The sequence below is a fragment of the Rhagoletis zephyria genome, unplaced genomic scaffold (genome assembly GCF_001687245.7).
Source record: "Rhagoletis zephyria isolate East Lansing unplaced genomic scaffold, Rhagoletis_zephyria_1.1 Rzeph_scaffold_00002, whole genome shotgun sequence".
Classification (NCBI taxonomy): Eukaryota; Metazoa; Arthropoda; class Insecta; order Diptera; family Tephritidae; genus Rhagoletis; species Rhagoletis zephyria.
The window spans coordinates 219,640-234,840 of NW_016157086.1; the positions used below are offsets into that span (position 1 = coordinate 219,640).

Sequence of the window (15,201 nt, forward strand, 5' to 3'; positions counted from 1 at the left end):
AAAAAAAATCTTTCGAAAGACACTTTACATGCAAGGTGCCACTGCTCATGCAACAGCTTTCTGCAATTTCTCAATTTGACAGTCTTTTGAAATATACTGCATTGCTCGGTCTAAGACGGCAATATAACCTCTGCTATTTCCACGCTTAAAATAAAAAATAGCGCTTTTAGAAATAATGCCATGAACCACTTAACAGATCACCCAGCACGGCAACCGCGTATTTGTAATTGCATTTGAGAAAGAAAATAATAGTTGGTAACGTCATTTTTTATTAGGTTGTTTCATTCACACAGATTGTTTCATTCCGTTTCATTCACATGGCGGCGAAAAAATTACGCACTGCACAAAAAAAATAAAAATATTTTTTCTCGCACACCGTCCTGGGTGATCTTTATTCGTTCGTTCATGAAATAATGCTGCCAATTTTTGTTCTCTTTGAGCCATGAAAGAGAATACGCTATCAATGAAACGATAGTGGCGATAGTATTAAAACTATCGATAGTTATTTCAAGTGATCAGACTATCGATACTATCGATAGTATCGGCGATAGTTTGACAGCTCTACCAAATACATAAAAAGGCAGAAATTAATGAAAATTGCTGTCAAAAGCAAAAGTTTCTAGGGTGTGTATCGTCTCGTTTTTCGTATTCACAAAATTTATTAACTAAAAAATAGGAGAATTACCTTAATTTTCACAAAGGCGCTGGTAAATTACTAACATTTCTAACTGTTGTGTATATAGCTACTAATTATTATTATTTGTGCATCCTAAAACGATTTAAAATTGAGTGCAATAGTTTTGTATTTGCATAGCGAAAAATTTAAACATTTCTAATCTAGATATTGCAGGGCATGAAAAATCATTAAACATCCATTTGTGGGCTATTTGGACGCTGTAAAAAACGAATCAATCGCAAATTTCTCATTGATTCTGTTAGCGAAATTGTTGCTCTAAATTTAGTAATTTTCTGCAGTACACATCTACCCCAACCATAGCACCGTTTAGGCTGCGCCCCTTGTCTAAGAAAGCATTGTTGAAAGATTAATGATTAATCGATTTAATAAAAAACAGAATAAAACGGGGTGTACAATTTTAACTGGGAACGCTAATTTTTAGAGATGAGCTCTTAATTTATAAAACCCATCCAATCAAAGTTTTCTAAAAAATATAATAACATACATACATATATATATAAGTACATAAGTATATTTAAATAAGCTTTACATAAATATGTAAGTATGTATATTATATTAATACACTTACATACGTATCTGTTAAAGTAAGTACAAAAGTACATTCAATATGTTAAATTTGGTGAGCACATGCGTTTGCTAAACTGATACTCAACGCTTTTGCTGTGTACTGTGCTTGCGTAGCGTGTGAACGTATTGCGTGGAGTATAAATATCAGGAATGATTTCGGAACGCGGCTCCGTTCGTTGTAAAATTATCAAAATTGTTTATTTTACATTAGGGGTGTTCTTTGAGTCTTACAAAGCCCTTGCACGGTGCACAAATTGCATGGTGAAAAACGGTTTTCGTTCAATGGTCAGGTTTTTTTTCGAAACTTTAATTGCAATAAGAAATTCTTTCAGATTTTCTGGGAGGGGCAAATGGAAATTTCACCCTTGTCCTAAGCCTTGAACTAGAACAAAGCTATGCACTCATGTTACAGTAGGTATTGTATATATATGTGTATAAGTATGTGTATTTTTTGAAATACTGTGTTCTATATCGATGGGGGAGTGGACGATCGACCTATCTCGGCAGGCGGTTCGAAAACACCCCATCTCAGAAAATGTTTCAACAATGCTCTATTTCAGAATTTTATTCAAGACCACCCTACCTGAGAATTTGCTTGAAATATGTCTTATCTCAACAGCCGATTCAAAAACGCCCTATCATGACATGTTTTTATCATGCGCCCTATTTCAGCACATTTTCAGCGTATTTTCAGCTGAGATAGGGCGTTTTTGAACCGAAGTCTGAGATAGGGCGTTCTTCAACCAAAATCTTAGGGTGTTTTTTCAATAAAGGGCGTTTACGTACAGGCTTCCGAGATTGGTCGATCTTCCACCCAGCCATTGATCAATATATCGTTACCAGAATATAGAAGTGCCCTATCTAACATTTTTGTTTCCGTAAAGCAGTCATGCCCAGCCCAGGGCGCTTGCATATGGAATTCTGTCAGCGCAGGGCATTTGCTTATGGAGTTCTGCCAACGTTCGGCAAGACTGCCATAGATTATTAATAAAAAACGCTACAAAAACCAAAGTTTTGCAAGACAAGATTACTTGCTTATGTAGCAGTTGTTTTTGAATTTTCTGAGCATTTAGTATTTTGTAAAACTGCGAGGGCGTTTTTAAGCTGGCTATATGTAACGATAAGTTGTGTTTTCGCATGTACATCCTATGGAATGCAAACTTCAATTATTGTTTAAGAAAATATGTAGGTATGTAAATCCACAAGATTTTAGAATAAAAAAAACTAAAAACTTTTAAGTATTATGCTGAATTTCCACTAGGCATTAAATGGTAAAAATGATAAATGACAAAGTTGGGCATTAAAAAATAATCGTGTCATTACGTTAAAAAAATAGTCATTAAGTTCATTTCCACATGGCATTTTTTTTTTAATGGCATACATTTCTTGTCATTCCAATGCCTAGTGGAAATTCGGCATTAGAGTACAAAAAGTTGCGAAACCTTGAATAGGCAAACTCAGCTGGTTAACCAAATGTTTCTAGCAGAATTTTTAAATTCGCTGACATATGTAGAATGCTCCCAGCGGCCATTTTGCTTTCGAAAACAGAGATTTACAATGATATTAAGTATCTTTTACTGATTAAAAAGGTAACTTCGGCTGAACTAATACATACATATCAGCGGCTCATAAATTGAAACAGATATCTATCAGGATCATATCATTGTTGTTGCATTTGCGTGCAAATTTTTTGTCCGCATCCCGATCATTGCCCCAGAAAACACAGCTATTGTTACCTTAATTCACAAAGGCCCTAACCAACACTTTTTTTACAACTCGGTTCTTCACAGATTTCGATAGGAGGTATTAAAGAACACCTTCAATAAAAATTTTAAAGTGTTGCTACCAAAAACAACGGAGTTACATACCACTTTTTAAAAAGTCCTACCTGTTTTTGATGTTTTTTTAAAACGTTTTTTGCTTCTCCAAAAAAATAAAAAATATGTTGGTTAGGACCTTTGTGAATTAAGGAAACGATATCAAATTTCCGAAACATACCCACTAAATTCAATATAAAGCCAACAAATTTTCATTACAAATACTTTCTTTAGTTCATATTTTTATTTTCGTTAAAATGTGTATTGTATATGTCGTCTGCTTATATACATAGTACTACTATAAATCTACCTACTTCTCGCACGTGTTTTGCAAGTGTGTCTATCCTTTGCCCTAAATAAGAAATTTCTTCTCGTATTTTCTATGCAAAGCTGTCTGAATAAGAGTAAATTAAATGTGCCTACTAACAAAAACATGTTAAGACAATTTAAAAATATATATATGTACATGCCTGTTTTGAAAATCGTACGATTTGTATCGGTGGGATTTGCAAAATAGTATTTGTGTATAGTAATAAAAAAAGTAAAAAGTTATGATAGTTGTATACATGTCGATTTGAAATCGTACGAATTTCAAACATGCGTGATAGTTTCAGTCCATGGCGTATCTACAATTCTATTTTGCATTTTTCCTTTCTTTTGTACATATTTTCAGCAGCTTTTCAAGAAATCCTAACCAACCACCACTTAATTGAAATATCAATCAGCAAAATAAATAATAAAACCAATTTTAGTTTAATTTCCTATTAGTTATAACCAACACAATCACAACCATCAATATCACCATTAAACAACACTCACATTCAAAACAAGCCCCTGTGGCACTTGCAAAACATAGAGAACTCACAACATTTGAACGAAAAAAATTAAATTTCTTTATCAACGTCATCTATTGTGCGAATTTTCCACCATAGGCCTATCCGAGACAGCCGTTATGGACGTAATGTCATCCTCACTGCAACAACAACGTATTATCGTCGAGCAGTTGCGTCGCGAAGCGGCCATCGTGCGTCAACCGGTCTCCGAGTCTTGCGCTCAGATGATCAAATACATCACCGAACACGAGCAGGAGGATTACCTCTTGACTGGCTTCTCCAGTCAAAAGGTCAATCCCTTCCGTGAGAAATCCTCTTGCACTGTACTTTAAACTGTTTACAACAACATTAATCAATATGCAAATATAAATTGCAAGTCGTCGTTGCCAATATTGAGGCGGGGGAGGTGTACTAATGCAGCAAGTTCTTGGCTGAGGGATATTTGAGGGAATATGAAAAACAACGTTTGACGAATAATTGGATTGCTTGGAGAAAATCTTTTGGCTGTTCACTTGTCAGTTTCGCGAGTGTCTATGTTTGCATGCGTGCGGCGATGTAGAGTTTGGATATCTACTAGCAGACAACAAAGAAACACTAGCTGCGATTGCAAGCACCGAGCTGCGAAATGGTGAAAGGGGAGGTAGCGGACGCATTTGATTTGAATTTGAACAATATCTCAAGTACCATGGGACAATTAAGTACACATATGTATTAATTTATAAACCAATTGCAAACGATATAATTAATGCAAATAAATACAGACAAATATATCTACTTATACACACTCAGATATGAATATGCACGTTAGCATTTGATGATGAATTATATACTAAAACACAAATCTTATACAACACATCCGTACATATTAAATACAGACATATATATATATTTATGTATCTACTGTTTGTAAAAAATCTGAAAAGGGTTATGCGAACGAGACAAGTGTGGCGAGAGAAAAAATCTATAGACTAGCAAATTTAAAACCACCATTGAACAAAACCACCACAACATTTATAATAAACCCAAATGACGGACTCGTGAATTTCCAAAAACCATATGGACACAATAACTTCCTACACCATTGGACACATACTACTACATTTCGCGCCTACACCAGACAGACCTACAAGATGAACTAGTGCCACTTCAGCACACTTTCAAAGAAAAAAAAATAAATTAAAGTTTATATGTCTGTAAACTAATTTATACTAAACTACTGCATAAATATCTATTCCTTATACTCTATTCCAATCGGAAATATTAAAAATAAAGTTAACCTCCATATTGGCAACACAACTACCATATAAAACATTTTTTTATTTTTTCCAATAACTCAAAACTCTATTTGTATCATTGACGATCAAGCAACTACTTTAGAAAACCGCATAAGTAGAAAACAAAAAACGGTTAGAAAGGGTGGACTCCTAAATGCCCACGCTCATGTGGTGTGGCCGTTAGGAATACGATGAGTGAGATGACCGATACTCAAAATGAAGTTAAAAGGACATACATAGAAAATATTTTATTACAACTCTTACTAAAACAAAAGAGAAAACTTAAAATCACGGAGGCACTTAGCAAAAAATAATATATACACATACGAAATGAAAAATATATATACATGCATATAAACAAATTTTTTAGTTAAAGAACAAAGTGCGCTTTTGTTGTTGCGCTCCGGAAAATAAAGCAATTTATTATCGATATATTAATGATTAATTATCGACTAACAAACAACTCAAACAAAAGCGAATATCCAAGCGAATGCATACTACATATGTAAGTAGTTTACATACAAAAAGCGAGTGAGCTAAACGTATAGTAAGCACACAATGGTGCAAAACTATTGGTATAAAGTCAGAAAAAGTAATAATCATTGCAGATTCAAATTAAAATTATTATACCTAAATTAAAGCCTAGTATTTTAGCGGGCATATTTATTATTGCATTATTAGCAAAATGTTTAATAAGCTTAACCGTTAGCGGGTGCTTTATTCAAATTTATCTATTCTTAAGTATATTATCAACATAAATCTTAAACAATTTTATTAACAATTAAATTACATAAATAAATAATACACAAGATACTAATAACATTTATATGTATGTATATACATATAGGTATGTATGTACATGCATATGCATATATACGTAGTGCGAACGACACAAATAGATAGGCGCATTTGAAGCGGATTTCCGAAGCATACTTATAGGCGGAATAAGAAAAGTAGCATGAGTTGGAAAGGTTTTTGATTAAGCAGCGATAGTAAATTGCGCGCTTGTCAGTGCTGAGCGTAAATGCAAATGGATCTTTCAAATAATAACTAAAGCATGTGCAGAAATTTTGGGTTCTTTTCCTCTTTAATTTTTTTGCATAGAATTTAACTTCCATGAATTATGCTTCAATAAAAAAAAAAACGTTTAACCGTTTCTGAAATGGTATCCCTCCAAGAGCACCATCCTTCAGGTTATTATTTTATTGTTGAGTAGTAGTGAACGAAAAAAAAAACACAAACATGTGATAACTTTTAAATGGAATGCAACATTAAGTTAACATAATAAAATCGGTGCATACGTACATATATTTTTATATAATTATGTGTTGTAAATATGTTAGTTTGTATGTGTTCAGTAGCAGTTCTCTAAAATCATTGCCAATTGCGCGAAAACTTCTTCCAAATAAAATTCTGCAATCAAAAAAAAAAAAAAACCAAAAATAACAGGTAACCCGTTATTAGCGGTTATTTTTGACCAAAATGTTCTTTACTGGCTTCCTTTACCTGGGAATGTGATTCATGCAGGCATTTTTTTTGTCAACTTATTGCGAAACAAGTTAATGTTTGTATGTAATTGTGTGCATAATTTTTCGAAAGCAACGAATTGAATAGTGCTAGTATAGTTTTAATGAATAACATATCGAGCCCTGACCGCCAAAATAACGTAAGCGACATTTTTCTCAAAATTTTCTTTTTGATGCAGAAATATTCCTAGAGCATCTAGATACATTTCTGCATCAAAAGGAAAAAAGGAAAAAAATGTCGCTTACGTTATTTTGGCGGTTAGGGCTCGATATGTAAATTAAAAAAATGTATACGTTAAGTAGTGCAAGATGTAGAAATCTAAAAAATTATTTTAATTCTGTATGTTCAGTTGTGGCACTAAAAATTATTTTGTCTCTAAAGCAATGCGCTCAGCACTTGGCTCAACATACTATTTAGCAGATTTATATAATAAAAGGGGAGAACTTTTGCAATTATAAAGAAGTTTTCGAAAGGTGTAGGTAATTATTGAAGCTCCAGCTCATATCCATTAGCAGGTGAGGTGAGATAAGCTTTAAATCATGAATATAATGCTAGTGACATCTGTCAAACTGCAGTGACATTTGTTGCTATAGAGTAGAAATGTAAGGAAATCCCTTTAAACGTCTTTATTGTCGTCCGTTTTATAGACAAGTTTAAAATATATACAGTATATATTCGTATATTAAAATAAATATAAAAAATTACTAAAACTAGTAACAACTTAAAATGATGCGTGTAGATGGTATAAGTAAAAAACCATATTTGAGACAAACTTAAAATGAATACCTTATTTTTAAGAGGACTTATGATGCAACAAAAAATATATATATACATACACATAAATATATCCATATTATAGGGCTAGTGCCCATTTATGATCTCAACAAGTTGGATGCGTTAAAGTGATTTATTCTATCTAATATCACTTGTTTGAAAACTGTTGATAAGTGAATGAAACAAAGCACGGAAACAAACAATTATAATAATTAACATGATGCGTATATAATAAATTATCGAAAGGAAAATTCAATAGTTTAAAAGGTAAAAGTACCACCAACAAATACAATTACTACTAACAATTTCATTTAAAACAAAAAAAAAGCAATGAAAAAAATGTGGCGCACCTTTTGCGCTACGCCAAAAAAAGCAATATAATAAACTGAAATTGATATTCGACTTAATATGCTGCACACATATGTCTTACTTATGCATGTATACATACAATAAATGTATGTTTAAATTATTTGAATTTCAGCTTCTTCTTAAAAGGGTTACATAATCACGTTTTTTCTTCAAATTGTTTTTTTCCGGAAAAGCAAAAATCAAATATGCAAATTATTAACGCAATATTTATTCGAACAATTATACATAAAAACTTTCTTGTAATTGCTTAGTATTGAACCGTTGAACATGATGGAATTCGTAACATACCTAAATGAATTTCCAATAGCAACAGAAACAACACCACATTCACAACAGACAACAACAATGAATAATCGTTTGCTTGGATTCAAATAAAATTTAGATGTGTTACCTAGAGGAACCCATAAAACAACTACGATTTTACTAACTATTTTATTATGGCATAGTGGCCATTGTTTTTCGGGGGGCGGAAACTATGGAGAAGTGTTTATTAGAACAATTCTAAATGACGCGAAAAAGTATACTTTTCTCATTCCAACGATAGCCGGTTCAACGCCCTGAAATACCTCGGGGGGGTTTACTCGGCCAAGGTGGCTACTTAGATGAGCGGCATTGACTCTCACTATGTGTGGCAGAGACGGCTCCAACTGAACTCGGGTTCGGTTAGGTGAAACTCTTGCAACGGATGGATCCAACTAAGAATCAGTTCGGGTCTTAGATCNTCTGCTGCAGCTCGCTTCGTACCGGCAGGATGTATTACAGACCCACGTCCAAATTTCCCTGCTGAAGNAAAAAAATGTATACGTTAAGTAGTGCAAGATGTAGAAATCTAAAAAATTATTTTAATTCTGTATGTTCAGTTGTGGCACTAAAAATTATTTTGTCTCTAAAGCAATGCGCTCAGCACTTGGCTCAACATACTATTTAGCAGATTTATATAATAAAAGGGGAGAACTTTTGCAATTATAAAGAAGTTTTCGAAAGGTGTAGGTAATTATTGAAGCTCCAGCTCATATCCATTAGCAGGTGAGGTGAGATAAGCTTTAAATCATGAATATAATGCTAGTGACATCTGTCAAACTGCAGTGACATTTGTTGCTATAGAGTAGAAATGTAAGGAAATCCCTTTAAACGTCTTTATTGTCGTCCGTTTTATAGACAAGTTTAAAATATATACAGTATATATTCGTATATTAAAATAAATATAAAAAATTACTAAAACTAGTAACAACTTAAAATGATGCGTGTAGATGGTATAAGTAAAAAACCATATTTGAGACAAACTTAAAATGAATACCTTATTTTTAAGAGGACTTATGATGCAACAAAAAATATATATATACATACACATAAATATATCCATATTATAGGGCTAGTGCCCATTTATGATCTCAACAAGTTGGATGCGTTAAAGTGATTTATTCTATCTAATATCACTTGTTTGAAAACTGTTGATAAGTGAATGAAACAAAGCACGGAAACAAACAATTATAATAATTAACATGATGCGTATATAATAAATTATCGAAAGGAAAATTCAATAGTTTAAAAGGTAAAAGTACCACCAACAAATACAATTACTACTAACAATTTCATTTAAAACAAAAAAAAAGCAATGAAAAAAATGTGGCGCACCTTTTGCGCTACGCCAAAAAAAGCAATATAATAAACTGAAATTGATATTCGACTTAATATGCTGCACACATATGTCTTACTTATGCATGTATACATACAATAAATGTATGTTTAAATTATTTGAATTTCAGCTTCTTCTTAAAAGGGTTACATAATCACGTTTTTTCTTCAAATTGTTTTTTTCCGGAAAAGCAAAAATCAAATATGCAAATTATTAACGCAATATTTATTCGAACAATTATACATAAAAACTTTCTTGTAATTGCTTAGTATTGAACCGTTGAACATGATGGAATTCGTAACATACCTAAATGAATTTCCAATAGCAACAGAAACAACACCACATTCACAACAGACAACAACAATGAATAATCGTTTGCTTGGATTCAAATAAAATTTAGATGTGTTACCTAGAGGAACCCATAAAACAACTACGATTTTACTAACTATTTTATTATGGCATAGTGGCCATTGTTTTTCGGGGGGCGGAAACTATGGAGAAGTGTTTATTAGAACAATTCTAAATGACGCGAAAAAGTATACTTTTCTCATTCCAACGATAGCCGGTTCAACGCCCTGAAATACCTCGGGGGGGTTTACTCGGCCAAGGTGGCTACTTAGATGAGCGGCATTGACTCTCACTATGTGTGGCAGAGACGGCTCCAACTGAACTCGGGTTCGGTTAGGTGAAACTCTTGCAACGGATGGATCCAACTAAGAATCAGTTCGGGTCTTAGATCACAGAGGGCGCGGACCACAATGGCGACCAAATCGGCTCCCCGTAGGTCACCTGGCCAACATATAAACTCCTCATTTTCATCTTGGATGTGTGAGTTAACCATGAACTCTTGGTCCCTCATACTGTCTGCCCCGTGTGCCTAAACAGGATATATCGGAACACCACATCAGTCAAATGCACATTCCCACCACAGCCGGTTCTACGTACCGGAATGACTCGGGTTTTACCCGACCAAGGGCTGTTGTTTCGGCGATCTAACACCGTTTAGGTCGGCGAAGTATCTCAGAAGTTGCTCGTCCATAGGACTACATTCGCTACGTATTCTTCTACTCAGGGCTGGCATCGACTCAAACCCAGGGCCAGANAGAGCATCTGAAGACTTGTAACTTCACCTTTGGTGTGAGTAAGCGTTGGTCAACCGTGACCTCATTGTCCAATCCGACGAAGCACGACGACAGTCGAAATTTCTTTCGGCGACCATGCTTCGTCGGACCCGGAGCGATGCGCGAGCCATTTTAGCCGGCTGTTCATACTGCATCCTCCGGTGGACAAAGCCAAGCGTCGAGTGACCAGAAGGCTGCACAAACTGCCAACAACTTGTGCCCCCCTTGCTTTCACTTGCGGTGAAGNCGATTACGGACACATCGGCAGTGGACCACGTCGCAGCCTCCACGGCTAACCCCAGTCCACCTGAGCAGCCCCACACAGTCACCACAGCACAACAACATAACAACACCACAGACCATACCCAGCCACGACAGACCACAGAACACACATAACCGCACCACTACCCACACGCNGCCGGCTGTTCATACTGCATCCTCCGGGGGACAAAGCCAAGCGTCGAGTGACCCGAAGGCTTCACAAACTGCCAACAACCTGTGCCCCCTTGCTTTCACTTGCGGTGAAGTTCCGGTGGCCATCGGGAAGGCGAAAGCTTCCAAAGCCATGGTTCCCGACGAAATATGCACGCTGATGCTGGGTCCTGCGCGAGTAGCGTACCTAACGGAGGTCCTCAATATGTCAGTGGCCACTTTCCTCATCCCAGACATCTGGAAGGTGGGTAGACTGGCCCCACTGCTTAAACCAGGGAAACCAGCCAACAAATGAGAATCTTATCGGCCGATAACACTCCTTTCCCCGGTAGCGAAGACACTNCCAAGGGCTGTTGTTTCGGCGATCTAACACCGTTTAGGTCGGCGAAGTATCTCAGAAGTTGCTCGTCCATAGGACTACATTCGCTACGTATTCTTCTACTCAGGGCTGGCATCGACTCAAACCCAGGGCCAGAAATCGACACCTGCTGTATATGCCAGAGACGACTACACCCAACTCCACTCAGTCAAGTGTAATGCCTGCGAGGGGTGGAGTCACCTTAGAGTCTGCTNTGTAGTAGCGGTGGACCTGTCAAAGGTGTTTGACACCGTCAGCCACTCCACGCTACTAGAAGATGTAGAGGCTTCCTCTCTCCCACAGAGGCTCAAACGGTGGCCGGCGAATTATCTGAGTGGTCGACACTCGTCGGTAATGTTAAGAGACAAATCGAGAGAACTTAGAAAAATAAAACAGGGGGTTCAACAGGCTGGTGTCCTTTCCCCGCTACTGTTTAACTTTTACATTTCAAAGCTCCCTCAACCTCCAAAGGGAGTCTCGATTGCCTCTTACGCTCGATCCTGGCGACTGGGAATGGAATTGATGACTTGTGTTCGAAAGTAAACGGATATCTCACAGAGCTTTCTCGCTTCTTTACTGCAAGGAGCCTAACCCTCTCCCCTATAAAATCCTCTGCGACCTTGTTCACCACCTGGACGAAGGAGGCCAGGCTACCGCTGGGGATTTACGTCGATGATACACCAATTCTGACGGTGAATAACCCCAAAATACTCGGAGTAACCTTCGACAGTCTGCACTCCTTCTCTGCGCACGCAACCGCTATTGTCAATAAAGGACAGTTCCTCAAGTCACTAGCCTACAGTACTTGGGGAAAAGACAAAGAAACGTTGCTGGCAACATACAAGGCTATAGGCCGGCCGGTTTTAAATTACGCAGCACCAGTGTGGTCGCCGGGGACTAGTAGGACGCAGTGGATGAAGCTGCAGACGACCCAAAACACCGCACTACGGACAGCGACTGGGCACGACGAGGCGTGTCAAGGAGCACAACACAATGCTCTGCAAGCAGTTTCTTGTTGGGAGCCATAGACGTGGTCACCCTATTGCCCAGGCACGTCAGGAGGCATCTCTACGAACTGACGGACGAAGTCCAGAGGTTCATTAAACAACCTCTGGACCCGTCAGCTTATCGACAGGCCCTGAACGGCATTCACAGAGAGTCAGTCTCGAGTTATGTAGACTCCAGACCTGTGAATGCCGTTCTAGGCGTACAACCACCGGACATTGACGAGACGGAGCTTCATCTGCCTCAGCTCTCGCTCTGGCTACTGCAGAAGGTTAAACTCATACCTGAGCAGACTAAACGCAGATGTACCAAATAAGTTTCCGGCATGCTGAGAGAAAGCCCATGACTCGAAACATCTCTTCGTATGCCCGGAAAACTACAAGCCTAACGACTTTGTCCCTGTGGACCGACCCTATTGATGTATCCGCTACAACAACAACAAGTGACCACTAGGAAAGCGACACTTCGGACCGGCGGGAGCAGAACACACAATTAAGCTCCTCGATTTGTCGTTGGCCTCTCCCATTGTTGCTTATATGTAGGAGAGTTATACCACTTCCGAAATCTGGGAAATCAGCCAACAGAGGGGAGTCTTATTGCCCTATAACTCTCCTTTCCCCAGTCGTGACTTGTAACTTGACCCCGCTATGAACCAACATAGCTTCTGTAAGCGGTAAAATACACCCACGGCATATACTCAGCTGGCTCTTGGCCATAACCCGAAACGCCCCTGTGAGAGAACTTTTCTAGAAGCTTGGACTTGTCGGAAGCCTTAGATACCGTTTGCGATTCGGTGCCACTAGAGTACATTGAGCCATCCGCTCCCTCACAGGGTCTAAAACGGTGGACAGTCGTCAGTCGACTTTTTCGACATTAAACCTCGAAGTCTAGAAGAGGTAATTAAGGGGTGGTTATTATTTTAACGTCTTACTTACACTCCTATTGCGAGTGTCGACAAGTAGTAGATGAACGTCTATTATTCGATTATCGATTATTCATTGTTTTTTCAATGTTTCCTCAAACAATAAGCGAGTGTGAATTCTTTCGAGTTGCTCATCCTGCTACAAACAAACGGTTGTAGAAGGATGAAAAGCTAAAAACGGTTCACAGTCGCTTATTCAACGGGAATTTGTTAGTTGGGCGAGTAAGTATGCGAAGAGGTTTGTCGGATCATAGGGTGACTCTGAGTGCTGGGCACACTTTGGGATGTAAGAATTTAACTGCTGCAGTATACAGAACGGAGTTGGGGTAGTGTGATGAAAACCTCCCGGTGCAGACGAAGTTCTGTCTCCTCTCCGTCGGACGGTTGTCTTCCTAAAATGGCATTCACAGGTCCTATGAAAGCCGTTTATGGCCTGTCGGGTCCAGTGATTGTTTTAGGAACCTCTGGACCTCGTTCCGTCAATTCGCACGATACCTTCTGACGTGCCTTGGCGAGGGATGTGCCACAAGCAGTTGTCTGTTCGGTTGCCCACCACTGTGGCAGCCCACTAGGAACTGCTTGCACAACATGGTGTTGTGCTCCCTGACGGGGACATTTGGTCCTTTTTATCCAGGTGGTGTTTTGGTAACATCAGAAGGCATCCTGTAGCAGTCCTGAGTGCTATGTTTTGGCAGGTCTGAGCCTCTGTGCCCGCTGTGCGTTGAGAAAGAGAGTAGAATGTCGTAGGTAACTCAGACTATTTTCAGGTTGTCCCCTGTTGAAATTGGGTCGCGGTTGACATGAATACCCAGCTGCAGCCCAGGAGGTAAAAATGGGTGCTGAGAATTTCGTAGGGAAGAGGGTTAATCTCCTTGCCGTGAAGAAATGAGAAGGTACGGAGAGGTAACCGTTTGCGTACAGGTTATCAATTCCATTGCCGGATGCCATTATAGAGCAGTGCGTCAGCGTACGAGCGTCTTCGCGACCGGGGAAAGGAGCGTTATCGGGCGATAAGAGTCGCCTTTGTTGGCGGGCTTCCCCGGTTTCAGCAATGGGACTACTCTCCCTAATTTCCATACATCAGGAATGATGAGAGTGGCTATGGACAGGTTGAGGACCTCCGTTAGGTAAGCTACTCCCTTAGGCCCTAAATGTTTTAGCATCAGCATACAGATTCCGTCGGGTCCAATGGCTTTGGAGGCTTTCGCCTTCCCGATGGCCCCCTTCACTTCACAGCTGGTGAAAACAAGTGGTGCACTGTGCAGCCTCCTGGTCACTCGACGTTTGGCCTTGTCTACCGAAGGGTGCAGTGTGAATTGCCTACTAAAGTAGGCTGCGCATTTCTTCGGGTCCGACGAAGCGCGACCTTCGAAAGAGATTTCCACTCTGTCATCACGCTTCGTTGGGTTGAACAGGGACCTCACGGTTGACCAGAGCTTACTCACACCAGATGTGAAGTTACAGGCCTTCAAGTGCTCCTCCCACTTTTCCGCTTATGCTGATTTACCAGTTGCCGAATCTCCAAATTAAGGTCCCTCAGACGGGGGTCCCCGGGGTCGACCTGGCGTAGGTGGTCACGCTCGTTTGCTAGTACAGCTGCTTCGGCCGGGAAATTTGGGCGGACTTCCGCGATGCGTCCGGACGGGATGAAGGGAGCCGCTGCGGCAGTGACTACCCTGCGGAACTGGCGTTCGCCAGTGTGTATGTTTGTGGGTGTGGGAAGGGCGGCGAAGCTGCTCTTGGTGACTTCCGCGAAGCCGTCCCAATCAGCTTTGTTGAAGTTGGTATAGGTTCGGTGGTCCGCGGGAGCAAAGTCGGTGGGCTTATTGATCGAGATGACTATGGGTAGATGGTCTGATGCTAGTGTTA

The 15,201-nt window shown here is 39.0% G+C and overlaps 1 protein-coding gene across 5 annotated transcripts; it reads left to right on the plus strand.

Moving 5' to 3' along the window:
- The first annotated feature begins 564 nt into the window (after positions 1–564).
- On the plus strand, positions 565–5,218 carry Ggamma1 (guanine nucleotide-binding protein subunit gamma-1). 5 transcript variants are annotated; one of them, XM_017619377.1, is made up of 2 exons: positions 565–624; positions 4,014–5,218. In XM_017619377.1, exon 2 carries the CDS (start codon positions 4,034–4,036, stop codon positions 4,244–4,246), a length of 213 nt encoding a protein of 70 aa, XP_017474866.1. In that variant the 5' UTR covers positions 565–624; positions 4,014–4,033; the 3' UTR covers positions 4,247–5,218. The 5 variants fall into 5 exon arrangements, with proteins under 5 accessions (XP_017474866.1, XP_017474936.1, XP_017474670.1 ...); XM_017619447.1 differs by having other exon boundaries at positions 571–707; XM_017619181.1 differs by having other exon boundaries at positions 588–707; positions 3,755–5,218.
- The last annotated feature ends 9,983 nt before the right edge of the window (positions 5,219–15,201 follow it).

Bases quoted from the DNA above. Each gene is read 5' to 3' on its own strand.
- Ggamma1 (XM_017619377.1), top strand. From the start codon at position 4,034: ATGGACGTAATGTCATCCTCACTGCAACAACAACGTATTATCGTCGAG.